Source organism: Pieris rapae, chromosome 4, assembly GCF_905147795.1.
Source record: "Pieris rapae chromosome 4, ilPieRapa1.1, whole genome shotgun sequence".
Lineage (NCBI taxonomy): Eukaryota > Metazoa > Arthropoda > Insecta > Lepidoptera > Pieridae > Pieris > Pieris rapae.
In genome coordinates this window covers 3019154-3039821 of record NC_059512.1, presented here as the reverse complement: position 1 = coordinate 3039821, position 20668 = coordinate 3019154, and the positions used below count along the sequence as shown (strand labels likewise).

The 20668-nt window shown below is 33.5% G+C and overlaps 1 protein-coding gene and 1 long non-coding RNA gene across 5 annotated transcripts in view; one reads left to right on the top strand and one right to left on the bottom strand.

Moving 5' to 3' along the window:
* Nucleotides 1–1314: 1314 nt before the first annotated feature.
* LOC111000290 overlaps nt 1315–20668 on the top strand; it is a 20547-nt gene continuing 1193 nt past the window's right edge. Inside the window, exons 1-4 of the long non-coding RNA XR_002600420.2 lie at nt 1315–2309; nt 11600–11674; nt 15961–16149; nt 20378–20558. This is a non-coding gene — a long non-coding RNA (uncharacterized LOC111000290). The remainder of the gene's footprint in view (nt 2310–11599; nt 11675–15960; nt 16150–20377; nt 20559–20668) is intronic.
* The window catches only part of LOC111000289 (sarcolemmal membrane-associated protein), a 23630-nt gene continuing 20801 nt past the window's right edge, over nt 17840–20668 (bottom strand). For all 4 annotated transcript variants that reach the window (XM_022269678.2, XM_022269679.2, XM_022269677.2 and 1 more), the window contains exon 14: nt 17840–20539. In XM_022269678.2, coding sequence (XP_022125370.1) covers nt 19913–20539 — 627 coding nt within the window. In that variant the 3' untranslated portion in view covers nt 17840–19912. The remainder of the gene's footprint in view (nt 20540–20668) is intronic.

Here is a 20668-nt window from a genome sequence, read left to right as displayed (position 1 = left end):
ACATAAATGAGACGAGCCTTCTGCCAGATTGCTCCAGTTGTATACAAACAGTCATAACTCCTGACAATTCCATCCCAAACAAGCCATATATTTGACATAAAAACCTAGGGCCACTGCGGTAGTCTTGGTGAAATATAGAAAACCACCTATAATAACACAAAAATAACGTTAAAAACATAAGAATAGAAATAGAGAAATAGAAAGCTCTTATTGAATAATTGTCAAACTGTATGTCAAAATGATCTGCTTATAATGCGACGAACGGCGGAGGATGGATTCATAAACGATACACGTAACGATGTCATGAGTTCATGAGTCATAAACACGCCGAGACCTCAAAATAGATTTGATGCTTATACTTTGAAATAGTCTATGATCTACAGGTCTCTGTTCTTTAGCTTATGAATTAAGCATTGGGACGTTCTAATTTTAAATTTAAAAACATGTCACTTTCCCTTTGTACCCCTTTGACTGCCGATTTAAAAATCCAATACGATTTTACGGAGTCATACTTAGGACCATAAATCTGAAATCTTAAATTTACATTTTAAATATCTCTTTTAATTAAATGTTTTCACAAAATACCGTGGCGTGAGTTGTGTAATCTAAGTTTAGTTAAGTTACATAATTATATACATTTTTGTAAATAATTACAAGCGTAAACCAAATGTTAGCAATCATCGCAGACGAGCCCTTTAGTTTTTCCCACACTCATAAATTGTAATATAAGTAACATTCCGATTACGTCCGGAAAGATCGAGTACTTTTGCTTTTGTAGTGAAGTGTCTCTTTTTAAGAACCATTAAATAAGCCATGCTAGATTTTATATTACTTATAAGCTCATATTTTATATGAGCTTATTTATTTATTTAATTATAAGTAATGTTACAGTTTATTCAAGCTTATAGATATTATAAGACAGAATACTAAGACAATACAGAAAGCAAAAACAGATTACATAGATAAACAAAATATGTATATGAAACAGAAAACAAGCAAGTACATAAATAGAGAAAAATACATTTACCATTTACCACCTAACTTAACTCGTTGTAAATAGCAAATTTTCGGTGAAATACAGGTAGTATGTAATAATACATGTAATTTGTTTATATCGGATACAAGTAAGTTTCTTAGGTGTTTAAAAATTTATTAATATTTATAAAGGAAAATATAATCCTAGGAAAATGAATGAATGGTTTTGTGACCATATTATTAGATTTGGCTTATCTGTGTAGCTTTTGGAAGAGTTAAGGATAAATGAAACAGAAACTGTGTGGCATAATAAATTTATATATCACTCGAAAATTTAGTATAAAGTCCAAACGTTATAAAATATAGGGATTACATACTCCGTGGTAGTATTTATACTACACTACGCTTCTACTTATTCTGATATAAATATATAGACAACCTTCTTGCTGATTTTTGAATTAAAAGCAAGCCGATTTGATCACGATGTTTGCCTTGAAGGTGTTAATTGCGCACATAGAAAGAAAAATCAATTGGGTAAAATTCGAAGGTACGCACGCCACTCACTCAGGGTTGAGATTTGCACGCTTAAACTTCTAGGCCAAAACTAACCTTACAAAAAAATGCGAGTTTGTGTGAAAAATAGATATAACATATTCGTAATTATATATATTATAGTATAGTCTGAATGGTGTCGTAGTCAATAATACCAAAGTTCACGTATACTGACTGTTATGTATAAAATGTTTAACAGTACGCGTGCTAGAAGCAATTACTTGCGGTCCCGCCAAAAATTACAGATAAGTCATGAGATTGACGGAGCCAGCGCATTGGTGCACGTCGAGAGAAAACGCCCGCGCCGAAGAACAGTGGTACCAACTCTACAAGAGAAAACTGCGCACGAAACTTTTCCGTTTGGCCCTAATGAGTGCTATGATAATATGCAATTCATTCTAAACGATGTATTCTTAAGTTTTATTCATATTTGGAATATGACAAAGTTAAGAAATGAAAACTATGGCGCTAGTTTTGCTTAATTGTCAGTGGTGATGAAACATTCGCGAGACGCCAATATTCAGAATCGAACGTCCGCACTCCGCCCCTCCAAAGAATGACAGTGACCCAAATGGAGCGCGGGCGCATTCAGTTCCGCGAGCGAGCGCGCGACAGTCCTACCCGACGCATGTGCCGCCGCGGTGCCACTGCGGAGTCCTAATCGCCGGCTTGTGGTTCTAGTGTCACATTTATTCCGGTTTCCGGTGTTATGCAGTGAGGTCAGTGATTAAGGCCATGGCTGGATCATTAATGGATGGTATCGTGGATTTTGACCTTTCAAGGTAAGTGAATGCGACGTGAGTTGTCGATTTTAGTTACCGAAAAAAGTATACCTAGAACAATTTTCAAATTATTGCCAGTTAATGACAACGTCGACAGCGGTGACTCAGACATATCTCGAATTTTCCTTTTGTGCAAATAATAAGGATCGCGTCGCAGTGTCTCGAAGGCGACGCGCCACCTGGCAACAAGTTCTAGTCAGTGATCTGTCGCTATGCAGGGTCTCCTTTGGATACCAACACCATATCCCGGCTTTTCTCGCTCCGCAGCCGCAACAAAGTAACGGACTCCTCGGGCCCGAAATTCCACTGCGGACATTCACGCCGCAACTGACTAAAATAAATCTCTTATTTAACAATAAAACTTCTTTGGCCACTTTGAGATCGAACAATACTGTCTCGTAGAACATTGTTAACGAAAGTTACCGAAAACAAATTTCCGTGACGTCAGCAAATTGTCGCAACAGTATAACTGCGAACACTTAATTACTGATTGATAGTTAGTAGCTATTTTAACATTTTATACAATAAATTAGTGGCACTAATTAAAAATAAACACAAAAAAACAAGATTTATTGAAACTAAAATTCATATTCTACAGTATGTGTAAAAAATATAGAATAAAAAAATAGATTATCTTCAATTATTCTACTCAATAACGTGTGACGTCAAACATTGCGCGGCAAACATCATTGAGCTTCGACGAATTCATGTAATGTCACTGATAACAAAAAAATAATGGAAGGATGCATACACGCTTAGTTGAATATTCGTCATACTATTTAAAAAAAGAGACGAAAACTTACGTAACGCGTGGGTGGTACGTGGCATAAAACCTATAAAAATGTTGACGTTGAAAATACAATTAACACAAGCAAAATTTCGATTAAGAATCTTAAAAAGTTTCATTTCAGTGTAATAAAAAGTCACATTTTAAGAAAATTCCCAAGATTTTTAATACCTCAAAATCCCGCCAAAGGGTAATACATTACATATTAATTGTGTAAAGTTTTCGCCAAGTACGGAGTTGTTAGATATTCTACGTTTTTAGGTTATTTTTTAGCCAATTTTCGTTTCCGAAATACCGGGTAAATGGAAGAATATAAAAAAAACTTACCCACATACTGATATTTAATGTAACAACAATGTATGTTTTCTGTAATATTTTATAACCTTGTGAAACTAACTTGCATGGAGATATTTTATAATACAAACACTTTATCGCACGAGTGACGAGGTCCCTCGGAGGGCATCCGCCTCTGAGATTCATGTCCAGACTTGTTGAGGTCATACAGTACACAGGTTTATACCTGTTTTATTTTCGAGTTCTAGATTTTATGTATGAATTTTCGATGACTTTATAGAATTTGATTTGTCTTGTGGTTTTTAAAGATAGTAATTTTTTTTCTCATTTCATATGAAAATATTGCGTCGCTGGATTTGAGAGAGTGAGATAATGGAAAATAATAAATATGACAACTTATTTGCAATAAACAAGTTAATAATTAATGTAATAATTGGGTGTAAATTGTTTAATAAATTTCAAAGTTTATTGTTTATACTATGTAGTTGTGTGTCCACAGGGAAATTGTAACTAACTTATATTCTTCATCAATCTTTTTTTTGTCATGTGTTTATTATAAAAACAAATAAAGACATCAGTGCCTTCATTAGTGCAATAGGAGACCCAAAAATATAATTTATTTTTAGTAAACGATTTTTTTGCAATATTCTCACAAAATTTAAAATTAAACCATGCAAGATTTAAGTTTATGAGATTAATTTATACATACAAATCTCAGATACCAATCAATATCCAGAAATCACAGTATAGAAGCGTGTCCACAGACCCTACTCAATGACTCATAAAGCCAGTTTTAATTCCAATGGAGGCGCATATTCTGCAGTAGCTAGGCTATTTCTTTGAAAATTCCAGTGAAATAATTTTTTTACATCAGTTTCTAAGTTCATTAACCAAACATACAAACGTTTCCTCTTTATAATAGGTATATTACTTGTATTACATAGAATTTGTTATTTACATCGGCTATATGAATTTGAATAAATTTTTATTGATGGTTAGATTTACCTACTACATATAAATATTTTCTAGAATGTAGGTACACAGCAAATATACGTGTCACAATATATAAAAAACACATTTTTTATTTCTTTTTTTTTTGTTATATATTACTCAATAGATTTATGTAAAATAGGAAAACTTAAATCCAGATTTTCTTATTTTTCGTTATTTTTTTCTACACATTTTTCAGAAAAATGGGTATTTGACCACCGAAAAAACAACTGATAATAAGTACATTTGACAACACTTGATAACGATTTCGATTAATTAATAATTAATGGAAAAATTTTGCGCCATGGGCGAAAAAAAAATTTACGTATGTACACAATCTAAGGAAATTGTGTTATCTAGTTATCTCTGTGGCTAAAATAAGGCTAAATGGTTCTTGATAACCTAATCACTTTCTATTATGAATATGCCAAATGACACATTTAAATAAAATATATTAATAATCTTGAAACTTAGCTTATCAGTATTATAGTCATTTTAAAATTTTGTTTCAGTATAGTAGTAATCATTTCAATTAAATATACAGTATTTACAATTAACTTAATAAACCATTAATAAAGAGGAAATTTACAAAGTTTGGTCCCGGTGGCAGTGTACCTTTAACGATGGCATTTCCTCGCTGTAATGCAATACTTATTCCCTGATCGAAGTAAGCACCAGCTCTGGGGTCACCGGTACTATCTACCAACTTAAATCTTTAATTAGCGCCTGTACACCTGAACCCCACGGCCCAAGTGTCTACTCCAAAGGGAACAAAATTAAAGTTGGAGGAAAGACTCGTATAATTAAGCCGTTCATAATATAATTTTCCGCTTGCTCTGTGGCAGCCCCAGCTTTTTTGCATGTCCAAGGGAGGTGAGACGGACCCAACTATCTCCGGACGGACTCAACCTATATTAAATATAAATAAATAAATTTAGGTTTAAGTAGAAATTAGTTGCCTCAGACGGATTCTCAACTCTAAGGAGGAATCAAATTACGGAAAATGTTTATCTATTTGCAATTTTACACTTGCTCAAACGATAAAATATCGTTATCATAACTATTTCCTAGGCGTAAAGTCGACGACATGTCTGACATTGACATCTAGATTTAGGACTTTAGTTTAAAAAAAATCATCCTGAAAACAGAGATAGATAATTTAATTGATTCAGAATTTTGTTTACTCCCACCATACTGCTTGCTTCATCACACCAGTATTCACTAGAAATAATCGTATATTTACACTTTTAATGAATATATTTGGAATATTTTTCAAACAACAATACTATCTAAGATTAGTTTGCGCGTGATTCAATGGGCGGTGATTACTGACGTGGTCTCACTCGTCAGCCAACGTCATATATCGTCACAAGTATATTTAGAAGGAATGTAACATCAGTTACAAGATTTTCCGGAAAAAATTGGAAAAAGGCCAGAAAATGCGGTGCAGTTATCTCGTTCGAATTTTAAATTATTTCCTGTTAATGTTTATAGATGTGTTTATAGACTCAACGGGAAATAACAGGATTTTATAGGTGTTCTGCACGTCTTTAATTCAAGTAACATAATTTAAGTGAGATATCATTAAACGTTGAACTTCAGCTTTCTTTAACTCCCACTTGTTAAGTTTTTGTACCGTGCCATTGTGACATCAGCCGTTGTTAAGAGAACTGTCAAAATTGAAAACAAATGCGAACACAGTTGCTATTAAAATCACATCGTTCGGTAATTATTTATCTAACACATTAAGGCTTAAAATGGGTTATAAAAATTAAGCCCATTTGATTATCGATTTCGTAAAGTTGAATTTATTTGCGTTATTATGCATTTGTCCCAATTCCTGATAGAATCCGGTGTTAATTATATATACAACGAATTTGTCTTATTCAAAAGAATTGCAAATGTAATCTAAGCAAAAATTCATGTTATCTACAATCGTATCTTGCAAAACCTTGTGTGTGATAGCAAATTTAGGTTATCAGTTTAGGAATCTGTTTGAATTTGGAATAAATTAAATGATGACAAGCAAAACATTTAGTTTATAAACAGTAAAAAGTAATTGTTGTAATTAATAATACAAAATTTTATATAAGCTGGCGTATTCTTTGTATTGCTGACGAAACGCAGGTGATAGATAGCATGTGGGTAGTATTTCTATTTTCATCTTCTTTCTACCTTTAATCAAAGTCTTCACATCCACTCCGTACATCCGTCAAACCCACCTCCAAGGCTTACAATTTTACGTTTTAGATGTCATTAACAACCAGACACTTCATTTTTACTCATACGAAATCGCCTTACGTATTTATTAAAATTACGTTAAATTAATATTACATATATAACCATAGGATTTGAGAGGCAAAATGCGTTATCAGAATCTTTATATTTTAATAGAGGAAATACATTGCGTCCCATTCCGCGGCGCGACTACTTAGTGCGGGAGTGTTGTGTGAGACTCTTCACAAAAGTACACACTAAACCCACTGACTCGGGATGCGTCAACTGCAGAGCCTTGTCTACTTGCCATATCAGTAACAAACTCTAGGAAGTAGCAACCCTAGTAAGGTAGTATAAACCTGAGTTCTTATCACAGATTATTTAACTCTTCATTGCTATTTGTATATGGCACTCAGCCTATTTCACGGTGTCAAGTTTTTAAGCAGCCGGCAGACCAAAAATATCTCACATGTTTCCGGCGCTACCTTTGTAGCCCTCGCAAACTACCGAGAGACATTACTTACCAATAAAACGATACAAAAGACCGTAATATTGTTCAACCTTCAACATATCATTAATTTAGATAAGTTGAAAGTTATGTTACGACGATAATAACTGTTTCGTCTATTGACAACGAGTAATGTACGTGTTTGCATTTATAACGTCATTTTTGACTTATGTAATACAATGTTATAAGTATTCTTTAGGTGTTAGTACCACTATGAGTTTGACAGTAACACAACGGCCTCAAAAATTTGAATAAAAAGCCTTCTCAACTGAAAGTTTGACTGTCTGACTCGCATATGACGAGTACTATGTTGGTAATGTACTGGTCCTTGTGATTAACATTTGATACATTTTGATGTGTGAAATGAAATGAGAGCCAAGCTGCAAAGTGTTATTTTTTGGTATACAATAGGTAGGTTGGTATATAATTACATAACAAATATATATTTAAGTCATTTGTATACTTAAATGTGAAAAAAAATCTATCTTCCCCAGACGAAGTTAAAGACATAATAAGCAACAAATTTTGGTATATACTACACCCCTATTTATCTCCCAGAATATGAGGCACGTGTAGATCTATTTTGTCATCTTGTTTGCAAATTAATGGCAACACCAGCCAAAAGCCAAACATGAGATCGTGTTTATCCACCTGTTGCTTTTTCACAATGTTGCATATTTACAAGTTACATAAGTAATATATTTGTTGCCAACATTTTGAATCTTTTTATTTTTAACAATTCACTTTAAGGGTAAGGAAATACCAAAACAAAGCCGGGTTTTTTAACACTTAAATAACCCCAGAACAGCTGGACCGAATTGAGTGTTTTTTGACATAAACATCGACATATTCCCGAAAAGAATCCAATACACAATGTTCAATGTCAAATAGGTTTCATGACTGTCATGTTAGGCGAAGTTCGCCGTTGCTACAGTAATTTATAAATAAATGTACCTACCCTTATTTGTTGTGTGTAGTGTTGTTGCAATATATATTTGTCACTAAATATTTTTTGAAACTACCCTACTGATTTAATTATTTAGGGCAATATTGTAACTAAATTAATGTATTTTCAAGTAATATTATTTTTATTATTTCTATTAGATTTTTTAACAACATTGTACTAACATCGGAAATTTTAATAGCTTCCATCAGCTGTTTCTTGATTGAATGTGTCTAGGATCTACTCAAAAAATGCTGTCAATCCAGATAGCTCAAACGATTGTCAGGTTTTTGTGTTATGGTCAATTAAGTTCACTTGTGTCGGCGTTCCCTCAGGAATGCAGTCGGAACCTGTTCAACAGCTGATGCAACATAACACTAACTCATCGTGTTTCATAAGTTATGGTTAAATTCATACAGTTGTCAATAAGAAATCAAAACCACAGATTATATTACTTTATGGTTTTTAAATTTCAAAATCAAACATCTGTTATAAATTTAATTCCATTTTTAAGTTTTAAATAACCTAGTAATTGTTTTCACGAGGTAAATTTTTTTAAATGGCTAAATAAAAAAATCAAGTATTAGGCTTTACCAGATATCACACTTCTAAAAATACTTCTAGCAATCGTTTCAAATTCATTCCACATAATAAGGTGTAATAATAATTATATTAAAAAAATACTGTTGTCTCCTAAAGATAGGAAATGTCTACAGACCCCAAATTGTATTATATATTAATTGTATATATAAAACTTTTTTTGATAAACTTACCACAAATTTAGTGTCAATTTGCTTAATATACGTCTATAATTATAAGGATGTCTCCCAAGAGTTTCGAAGAACTTGGTATAAATATCCCGCTCACGCCGTGAGACAGCTGACGATGACGTCACGATATCATCAGCTGGTGCCGGTGAGGCGGTGACAAAACAAACTGATAATATTAGATATCTATGAGGTTATCGTCTAATGCCTTGGCGCCAATCGATATGGTTTATAAAATTCATGTATAGTCGTTTCCTACTACAACGACAACTAAATTAATAATCCAAAGCGAATTGTCACTGTACGGAAATATTTTACCACAAATTGTGAATACATGAAAAAGTAATATGGGTATCAAGCCCTCAGTTTCTGTAGTACCAAGTATTGTAAGTTATAATATCCTTAAATGTCACCTTTAAATAAAATATAGTAGTCATTATCATTGTTATAATGTGTGTAGTGAGTTAATAAAATTTAAAATCCTTAATAAACTAAAAGCCTGGATTTATAAAAAAAATACTTTTTCCTTACCTACATTACCTTACGATCGTGCGAAGCCTGGCAAACCCTCAATAGATTTTCTTCTGTTACACAATTACAACTTGCTTGTGGTTGCAAAGATAGATATACAAGATATTGTCTATAATAACGACCTTCTCCCTACGTAGATAAGTAAATAAAAAAGTGTTTACTTTTACGGTAAAAAAGCATTGTCAAGAAACTGTACTAAAGTCTGTGATTATTTATATATAAAATCAGATCTATATCCAAGAAAGTCGATAAGTAACAAAAAGCTGACTTGCCCATAAAGAAAAATTATCAATGAAACAGATGCAGAAATCTGAGGCCAAGACCTATAAAAGTTTAACCCATAAAAGGTCAGTTCCACAAGTTTATGTAAGTCATTACGGGTGTTTATATATACGCTCACTAGCTGGCGCTGTGACCCAAAAATGTATGTATAAGATTTAATTTATATAATTCTGGCTCAATACTTAAAACTTCTGGATTAAGTTTCGTGTCTCCATGGTTACGATGTTATAACAATAACAAGGATTAAAAGAACTTCTCTTCTTTTTATGTTCATAATACATACAAACATTTGTTGTATGTTTTCTCTGCATGGCAACATATTAAATGATTTAGATGGCAATTTTTTTTTGAAATAGTTATTTAAACAACTTCAAATAAACGTAGGAGAAATTGAAAAATGAATAAGATTTTCTTTGCAAACATTATGTATGAAAATCGTGCAAATAAGAGAATTTAGACTGATATTAAAAAAAATGCTTATTAAATATCTCAACAGAATTAAAAGCGAGATTGCAGACGCGCGACTAATGAGCTGTATCGACGCGATCGATCTATAAATAGCATTCATATATATAGAACTTGCTCGTCTCATGTCTGACACATCCTTTTTACTCCTTTTTACTTCGAGAAATATTATTGCTAAATGTTTAAAAGGGTTTGAGATAAAATAATGTTATATAATTGAAGAGATCCATACTCTAAGTTGGCAATTTAAGACTTGGATAATGTACATTTTAATAAAAAAATCTTTTTTATTTCCTTTAGATTTATTTAATATCTTGTTAGCTTTTATGTACACCTAATAAATAATGTAAGTAGGAAATGTGAATGTGAGAGCTCTAACTTTTTTCAGATCTTTGCCAATAGTCTGCCAGTCTTTTTCTGCTATATCTACCAAGTCACTAGGCCACCTTATTTTTTGTGTCATCTTTTTTTTTCGGGTGATCGCTTTCATCATGTTGTATATCCATTTGCTGTCTAGGTATCGTGTTACATGAACTGCATTGGCATTTCAGTTTCAAATCTTGTGATCTGGCATTGGATGCTTTTGTCTAAGGCCTGGTAGATAGTGTCGGTCCCCCGATATCGCTAAACAAATATGTATGCCAGCATTAAACGAATATACTGCCACGGGGAGCAAACTTTTTAATTTATTTAAGTTTTCTAATTTACCATTTTGAATTAATTAGTTGTTTCTTTGTCGGCTTGTAAATAAATCTATGTTAAGAAATTACTTTTTTATGTATCTGTATAAACGTATCTATTTAAATTTATCTTATCATTATTAAGATCACAAATACAAAACAGTTCAATGTTATTATTAGTCCAAATGCGCTAATCACATAATGACACGGAAAACTTTTACCAATTTCCAGCCAAGCTATTGCATAATTAAAGTGCAAATTGAACTGATGGAGATATATTGAGACAATCTAATAAAAAATTCAAAGTTAGAATTATGTAAAAAGGAACCTATTGAAATGATAACCTCATTTATACTTAGTTAATAAAGAAAAGAACTTGGTTCGCGAGGTAACAGCAGAGCGTACCTACTGGTACTTGATGCTTAGCAGTACGATTCTCATTTAAGGCAACTTTGTACTAATTCACCAGATCCCAGTAACTCTTCTAAACAAATAAAAACTTTATAGAGCGAATAAACAACATTGACTCAGAACCATTCTGATGACATCAGATACAAGTTGACGCCATGCAAACTTTGCGAGCAATTCCGCGAAACACAAATTAATTCAATTGGTAGGCTAATGAATATTGAATTTATTAAGTGTTATATTAAATGGTCATTTGAATAATTAAAACATATAAAAAGGAAGTACTATATACCACCAATATCCTCTCGATATCCGCCATTTTACAACAGGTTTTTATGACACTTTTTCCGCACTCAAAAACAAAGCTTGTTTTATATATGTTATATGAGTGATTTTAATATGGTTTGTATTGTTTCAGGTCAATTCAATTCTTAGAAGACTTTGGACGCTAGAGCACACCCTAAATGTACATAAAAATAGAAAACAATGTATGGTAAGCGAAGTAAAAACCGAATCCCACATAAATGAGAAGAAATAAGTAAATACTAAATAAAGGTTTATTAGTAATTAGACTTTTCACACACATTAGAATCAGTTTTCTCTTTGAATTTACTAAAATATTGTTCTTAATAGTCATAACCTCATCAATGTAATATCGTTAAGTGTTTATAAAATTAAAATATCAGTTAATGATGATAAGGGACGAGAAAAATTATTATGAAAGTTTCTGTCCCTCAAAAGAGGGAATGAAAAATCACAGGCAAGTTAACCTAGACCTAATAGACGTAACAGAACCTCTTTGATGGATAAAGATGTGAATTCATTGTATCTAATTTTGACGTAAATTACTTGACGTTTTAAATGCTTTACGGCATTCGTGGTCTCTTTTGATGTATAGAAGATGATATCTGTGTAATCGTAGTAAGGTTTTTAGTCGCTTTAGTCATAGTAATATTGTATATTAGCAACGTTTCATTGATATTACGCGCACATAAAAAGTTATTAAACCCATCCCTATATGTACGTGGGTCGCACATTAAATATTGAATAAACGGAAGGACATGAACACCATATTTGGGGTCAATACAACCGCTTAAATTTGTTTTCCAAGAACCTATTGACTTTTAAATCAGGATCTTGGCGTGCGTCAAGTGAATTGGTTTTGAATAATAAAGCTTTAGGTTTTCTTAATAGATTTTGAAAAGGCGATCTCTCTGTCACTGACCGTTTGAATCATGGGTACGCAATTAGGATTGTATATAATTATTCCAATTATATATTTATTCTGTTATTACAGTATTTTTCTAAACCATGGCTAAAAATGGCACCTAAAGCTAATTAAATGTTCTAAAGATATAGATCCTTAGAACATTTTGTTTGTTAAACTTTAATGAATTTTCGAATAGTCCCGTTGCTATTCGAACGTTCATTAAAGGTAATTGTAATTTGAATTTCGGTTTTCATTATTATTTTTTTTAATTTGCTTGCTGTGTTTCGTTAACAGTTTCCTAGTAATTTCTTCCTAAAGCCAGTCATTTAAGTTTCTTAAGTAAACAATTCCATTTTTAAATATTAAATATTATGTGTTTGGCCTATAAGAATATTAGAAAGACTAAAGTGGGGCCTGGCACAAATGGGTATAAAAACAACTGTTCTTAAACTTGTACGAGTTAGAATATGGATCATAGGTAACTATACAGAATAACGCTAGGGTAATAATAATATATAGGGTTGAGTAATTAATTCAAGTTTTAGTTTAGTATTTAAGTAAGGAGAAATTTGGTTAAGAGCCACGGTTAGTTGTTAAAGTTAAAAATTGTGCGGCATACATAAATATATAAAAACTATCTCTTCCAATTTAACTTGAAAACGGGTTATAGTTTAATCATTTTAGCAACAGTAAGATCGAAGCTACCTATTTGAGGTTATTTATATTACTTTATAAAACCGTTTATTTATTATAAACCGTTATTAATTCTGGGCAAATACCAAGCGTGCCACGAATAAACAATTAAAATTTCTAGATTTTGCATAAAATGTGTTAAAGGAAATGGCAGAAGCAGTCGATGGTACTACTTCTGGCGAAACGCGATTCCAACTTCATTTACCTATAGCGTGGTAAGCTGCAATTGTGTTACCACGAGAATATTAGAGTTATACAGTTGGATAAATTATACTAATTTATTTATTTCGATTTAAATAAGCAAGCCAGTAAAACTGCACTTCTCACTACACTCATTTCAAGTTTATACATCGTTTAGTATCGCATGGAATAAGAAAGTATTAAAAACCTTCCTGAATGTTCTAAGATTCCAATTTTATATCTAGAAATCGTGTATAAAAAGCGGCGTAAAATATAATGGCAGGCTGAAGCGATGACGCTAGGGTTAATGACACGTTGACTCATCGGTACACGGGCTCTTAGTATTTTGAGGCGATATGGGGACAATTCAATTGCATTTTAGCAATTGAAATTTGGAACATCGTAGAGATGTGATTTTAATTAGTAATTTGGTACCATGGTTTCTCTTAAGACGTGTGTTTTAGCTAATAAATATTTTGTCCTTGTCTTACATGTAATAAACAAATTATTAACTTAATTGGTATTTAGGATTGTAATTTTATCGAGAAATATGATATCAAAGCAGTTGACAATAACAATTATAACTAAGTATCCAATATCACTCACTCAGCTAATTTTTTCGAACATAGTTATTATACATTTTCAAATACATATATATAGGAAATTGTCTAAAGCCATGAAGAATTTAGACACCAATGATTTTGTTTCAAACATCCTTAATGTTCTGGAGACCATTTAAAAATAATACTGATAATTTTTAATTAAGGGTCATACAATAAGATCAAGCATCAACAAGCCTTATATCATAGTAACAGAGTACGGGTTTTTTGAATATGTAAATTTGTATACCCATGTTAAGGGAACAAACTAACGATATAAATATTAAAACAAATCAATACAATATAAATGTTTACGATTATCTTGTGCCATGAGTTTATTACCTAATGTTCCTTAGTTACCGACACTCCGGCGACCTTTAGAACGAAAGTTGTGCAGCAAGTTATGAGTCATGATGGCTGCTGCTGACCCGGCGTCGGCGCAGGGCTGGGTGTCTAGACGACACACTTTGCACACATAATATGAATAAACCTTTGGAATGAAGATTATTTATACTTTTTGCCTCTTACTGCGAACTATATTAACTGCTTAGAAACGACAAGTAGTGATGTTAGTTTTGATTTTCTATGTTTGTAACGACACTTTGTACAAGAAGTGCATATTTTGTAAAAATAATTGATGTTATTGGAGTATTATTTCGCAAACAATGCTCTAATAAAACAATTATCTACGGCACATCATCAATATATCATGGTTTTTATATCTATAACCTGATTTTGTACTTTGTAGCTTTTTTGTTGGACTATGAACTTGAAACGTTAGTTGGAGGTTGGTGTTTCTATTTTAGAACGTTCATGAACATTTACTTCTAAAAACATATTTTACAAGACGAAACCTGCAAATAAAAGGTACACATACTGTTATAAAAAAGTGCATAGTTAATTTAAAATTGGCTGCGATTCGCCATAATGAGTCAGATCTTTGATTAATGCATTCTTAAAAAGGATGCAACGGCAAATTGCTGAAATATATTGTTAAATTAATGATATTCTAATTGGTTTTTAAATTGCTGTATGAAAATGGAAATATAAATTTTCCACGCATTTTTCAAATAGAAATTGGGGTTATGAGATATTTAACTCTTTATTCCCGAAACCCAGTAGGGACTACGCTACGTCGTAGCATTACCGTAGCAGTTGCACTATAAATATGTTCTTCAAGTCCCGTAACTCGCAATTAAGTAAAATTCAACGGCGATCTTATAAAGGACTGCATCAGATCAGGGGAACTAACATGAACATGTTTCATCGCTTAAAGACTATAAATACACGACAGAAAATTATTTAAAATTGACACGTGTGACACTTTGTGAAAAATATCGCTTAGTTGCACTTTGTATTCCCAACGATTTGGTTTTTACAATGAGATATTGCAAGTGATAATGATTGAAATAATGAATACATTGAGATTGTAGGCGACGCGGTAGGCGTAGATAGATCTACATTTATTTTTGGATAACTCTGCATTCGTTGCCGCCTACAATCTTTAGTACGGGTGGTGAAAATTATGTTTTTACTTGTTAAAACTTCAGTAACGAACGATGACACGGGAGCGAGAATGATGATTGATGACCACTTTTTTAACTTAATTTTATCTGCATATCTACTACATTTCAATCAAATACACGATTCTGTGATTTCCGTAAAAATACTTTAAATCGTACAAGTGTTATTTATCCACTAGAAAATCTACAGTTCAATAAATGTTTTGAACTGTAGATTTTTAGAATGCAGCTACACTAATCACCATGAATATTTAACATTATATTGTTACCTACTTTAAAATATTTTCGTGTGTTTAAAATCTACCGCTTTATATTTTGTTACTCATTACACAGCGTGAAAGTCGCTGAAGCATGACCAGATAACCACTATCTATTCGTGGCGAAATGCTGGGCAACAATTAATTGAATAATTAAACTGGTCGGCAACATCACTTTTGTAATTATGACGACGTAATTAGTATAGTTACTATGCGCGCGGCATACCCACGCGTTTTAATACACTAGAATGTTTGTTTTTTTTTCAAATGTCGTGTAGCTCGCCCGCATAGAAATAAACTAAGTTTCGTGTTAAAAGGTCACACTGAAACCGTGGCACGCTGACGCTGAACGACACTCGCGCCAAACGGAGAACGCGGGGAGTGATTCCCGCCAAAACGGTCGCAGGCTGTGGCGCGAAGGCCCACGATTGGTCGAGCAGCGGCGCGCGGTGTGCGCAAGGCCGCCGGTTTTCCCGCGAACAATGCCAAATGGTGCATTTGTCAAGGTGAGTTCGTTCACCGCCGACGCCGGCGCCGCACGCTCCTCAGACAATCGCTCGCTCCGAACCGACTCTGAAGGTCGACGGAAGGTAGCGGCTAGTTGTGCGCTACCTCGCGCTCGCGCAACCAACACGCTAATTATCATCAAGTAATTAATGTTTCATTTATTTTAAGGCCTTTTTTACTTTTGTGTTACTGTTGCTAAGTGTTTATTTGTACGTGGCTTATTTATAAGAGTGAAGAAGGAACCAAAGAAGAATGAAGATTTGTATCAAGTGCTACGCCCGGACGAAATTCTCAGCTCGGCCGACATTAGCGGGTCGGTGGGATCTTCGTCCGTTTGTATCGCTTATACGTAATTACACCGAATGAAGACATTGAATTAATAAGGAAGAACTGTCACCAGATTCACTAACCATAATATTGTTATAACCAAGCTACTAATATTATATTTTTTTACGTTCGCATGTTTAAATAATTGTTATTTAAAAGTTATTGTACCGGAAATATTTTTTTAATGTGCAGTTTTATCAAAATGTAAAAACCTGTTAGATAAGTTTTTATATGCCTAAGCACTCACCGCGCGCCGACGGCCGCAAGAAATGTTCAAGATCCGACGGAGTTTTTGAATTATTGTAAAGTTTAATTTTGGGCTAAATAAGATGAAAATATATACTTATATATAGTTCTTTGTATTTGGTTTATGAATATTTACTATTTAGTGATTATTACTAAATATTTTCCTATAATATTATAGATGAATATTTTTATCTTTCAAAATCGTTTGTACAATTTTTTTCATTTAAAAAATATTAAATAAGCGGCAAAAACCTGCACATCATCAATGGTTGCATCGCCCCTTATAGACCTTAGCCTCCGCAAGACTGCTATCAATTTCGCGCTTCTTGCGCACAACTTTGAACACCTATTGTCTCCAGCTACTTAACTTCATTCCAGTGACGCAGCCTCGTTCTACTGGGTTATCTATTGCCGGTAAGTTCAGTAAGAATCTTGTCCGTCGGTCTGTCTGCTAAAAGTTCCTAACATTCCCTTACATGTCCTTATTCTTGCCAGTTCGTTTAGATTCGATTCGGGCCAGTTTTAACTTTTATATTAGATTGGTTTTAGACCGGAAAGGTAACCATAGCTATCTAGACAATTATCGGGGCTCCCGCGTATAGTTCCGTGTCTGACCCTTTAATTTCGGGTTTGGTTTGTCTCTGATATTTTTGCAAAAACTTGCCTTCAGCCACTGCACCGCGAGACGCTATGAGAGTGGTTGAGAACGGTGGGTGAAGCGCTGGTGAGAGGCATGACGTGGACGTGCAACTTAATGTACGCCTAATGTTATCTCTTGAACTCTTTCACCGGGTGTGTTAAAATTATTCCTCGGCATTTGAACTAGAAGCTCCCCAGAGATCAAGACGTGATCCCAGCAAGACTGCATCAGCTTTATATATATATGTTGTTGCAGTGTCAGTTTTCTAACCTCATCAAAAACTCTTAAAGAAACTTGTATATTTTATAGAATAAAATAAATTTCGGTACTTAGGAATTTTTGTCCCATTTATAGTCACGTCCCGACGTTATACGCATCTGCATAAAACAATGTTTTAACATCCTATCAAAAATAATATAAAGTTCAGCAATAATAAATTTAATAATCTCTGATAGAAGTTAAAAATAAAACAAATCTTAAACAAATCAATATTATTTCCAATAAATTTTCAGTACATCCACATTGAATGCGATATTATTCTTTTAAAATATACTCCGAAATTAGGGGTTACTAACTATATACAAAGTGAAACGCAAAATAAAACATCGAACATAACAATACGTGCAACAATTAAAATAAATTAAATGATAGTGTTTCAACGTGGTACATATATCCCTAACTATATTTACGAATTGAACTCTATTGGCGTTGACATCACGAAGCGAGCGACCTCTAGCGAGATCAAACGCACTTTACATCATTCAAAACATATTCAAAACGATGCAATACCAATCGCTATTTCCATTTCATGACGAATCATTTGGGAAAAGTATTAACACTCACCTTTTTTAAGCAAAATAACCTTACTTCAATTTATAATTAAAATTTCATATTTTTGGTAAGCTAGGTTTGTTAACTAAATAGTCAATACTCTTCCCATATTAACTTAGAATCATCGAAGCATGAAAATATAAAAAAAAATCTAAACTAAGAGTATTTATTGCAACTAAATAAGCTAAATGTTAAATGTGTAAAAAATAGTGCAATAATTGGGGAAATAAAATTCGAATACGTATAAAATGTCACGATAATAAGACATTTGTGGCAAAATTCAGTCAAGACTTAGCGCTAGGTACTGCTATGTTAAAAAAAAATGTCTTTTGACATAGCAGTACCTAGCGCTAAGTCTCGACTAGGTTCCCCTAAGACTAGAAAATGCAAAAATCGAAAACTCACCACAGATTTTAAATGCCCACACCTCGTGATATGTAAATGAGATTTTTTTATTTATTTGTAATGACAGACCAAAACCGTATGTAACATCACCACGGATACCTTAATATAGTTCTATTTATCCTAGTTGACAAGTTGTTTGACACGATTCTTCAAGCGCTATTAAACGAATTATGAAGTCCGTAAATTTAAAAGGGCATTTACAATAGCTTATGTAATACACAGCAATACTAAGAAAGCTTTTGATTTTTACACTTTGAGAAGTACAATTTTAAATTAGACATCGTTCGAAATTCAAAAAACACTGCAGTTCTTCTTATTTTAATCGTATTTTTAAATTTAGTCGCCATTCGAAATCTAAAAAGCATTGTAGTTTATCTAATACCAATCGAATTTCAAATTTAGGAGTCGTTCGAAATTTAAATATTTTCGTTTATCGTTTAAATGGCAATTTTACTAATCAGTTCTTTTTTATTCAGGGGCCGATTGACCAGCTGATATGACTTTACTAGGAATAATTAGAGGCAAATATAACAACTTAGATATAAAGCCAACTAGCCAACTCTTCTGCTGTGGCATAGACAATTTCATAAGCTCTTATTTGAACATATATTTCAAAACGGCAAAATTTTGTTTTGCACATTGTAAATTGTCAAATTCTAGAAGAACCAGCTTTATCGTTGAATTTGTGGCATATGTTTAGAGCATTTAATTAATAAGAATTTAAGATGTCTATGATATGCAAAATATGAGAATTATAGGCATTGCATCTATGTGAAACCTTATAACATTACCCCAGCCATAATACAAACGAATTTAGGCCCTAACAAATATACAGTTATTATGGCATATCAACAAATTTATACAAAAACTATACATTGAAACGTTCATACGTCACATGGCACTTCCAAAATACTCAATCAGCCTTCGAAGGGAGCCTTCGGCACGGAAATTATTTTCTTCACCAATCCCGATATCGGATTCAAATAATAGACCACAGTTTAATAAATACAGTACATACATTTCAAAATATTTTTGTCAAATGCTATCTTCATTTGTTTTTTAGACATTCTTTTGTCATCCCCGGCCTTTACGTTTACTAAATAACCGTGATTGCTATTATTGCCTTTTTTACATTTATCACACCACGGTCTCTAGTCCACGTTTTATTAGACCTTTATGGAAAATTATCAATTTTGAACTGTGGTCAATTGGAGACTAATAAATCTGATACGGGATCGGTTTAAACCCGAAAAAAGTGAGCAATCGAGTGTCTTGGGCTAAGCGTACCCGGGTGGATCCCAGGTGGCCGTCAATCAGGAGATGTAGGGCAACAGAGCGTAGAACACACACGCCAGTAGTATCGGCACAGTTAACGCCAACAAGTGCGTGATATCGATACGCATTGGCTTATTCTGTAAGGTGGCCAATTGAGCGGCCAACCGCGCCTTCTCCGCGGATATCTCCTCCCATCTCTCTTTGGCTCTCACTAGCTCTTCCTCTAGCGCGTGCAAACTGCCATTTTGCATCGTAACTTGTAGGCGTTGTTCGTCGTCGATTCGCACGTATTCGCTCGTGACATTCTTCTCGTTGCTGATTTCTGTGGCGACCGAATCTGTGTCGTCATCGTCGTAGTCCAGCCTGAACATTTCGTCTATATCGGCGGATATTTGCTTCGTGTCAATTTCGGGTCTCAATTCTTCGAGTGACCTCGACGTTTCGGTTGTCTTATCGAGGGTTGGCTTGGCTTGTAGCTGTTTCACCAAATTCTCCTTTTCCAGGACCTCGGCTTGAAGGTTCCCGACTACAGCGGTCAGATCGTCGATGTCGGAACGAGTGGGACGGAATGCAAGTTCCGCTTGCATTTCAGCGGCGTTTGACGCCAGGCGCTTGATTTCGGCGAGATTCGCTTCCTCCGCTACGTTTGACCGTGTAAGCTGAGCCTGAGGGCGAAATAAATAGGTACAGTACAATTACATTACAATGTCTAATGTTTTTATTTGCGCCAAAAAATCTAGAGTTAAAATAATATTCTCGACCATGTATCCAAACACATTTGAACTTATCAGTGG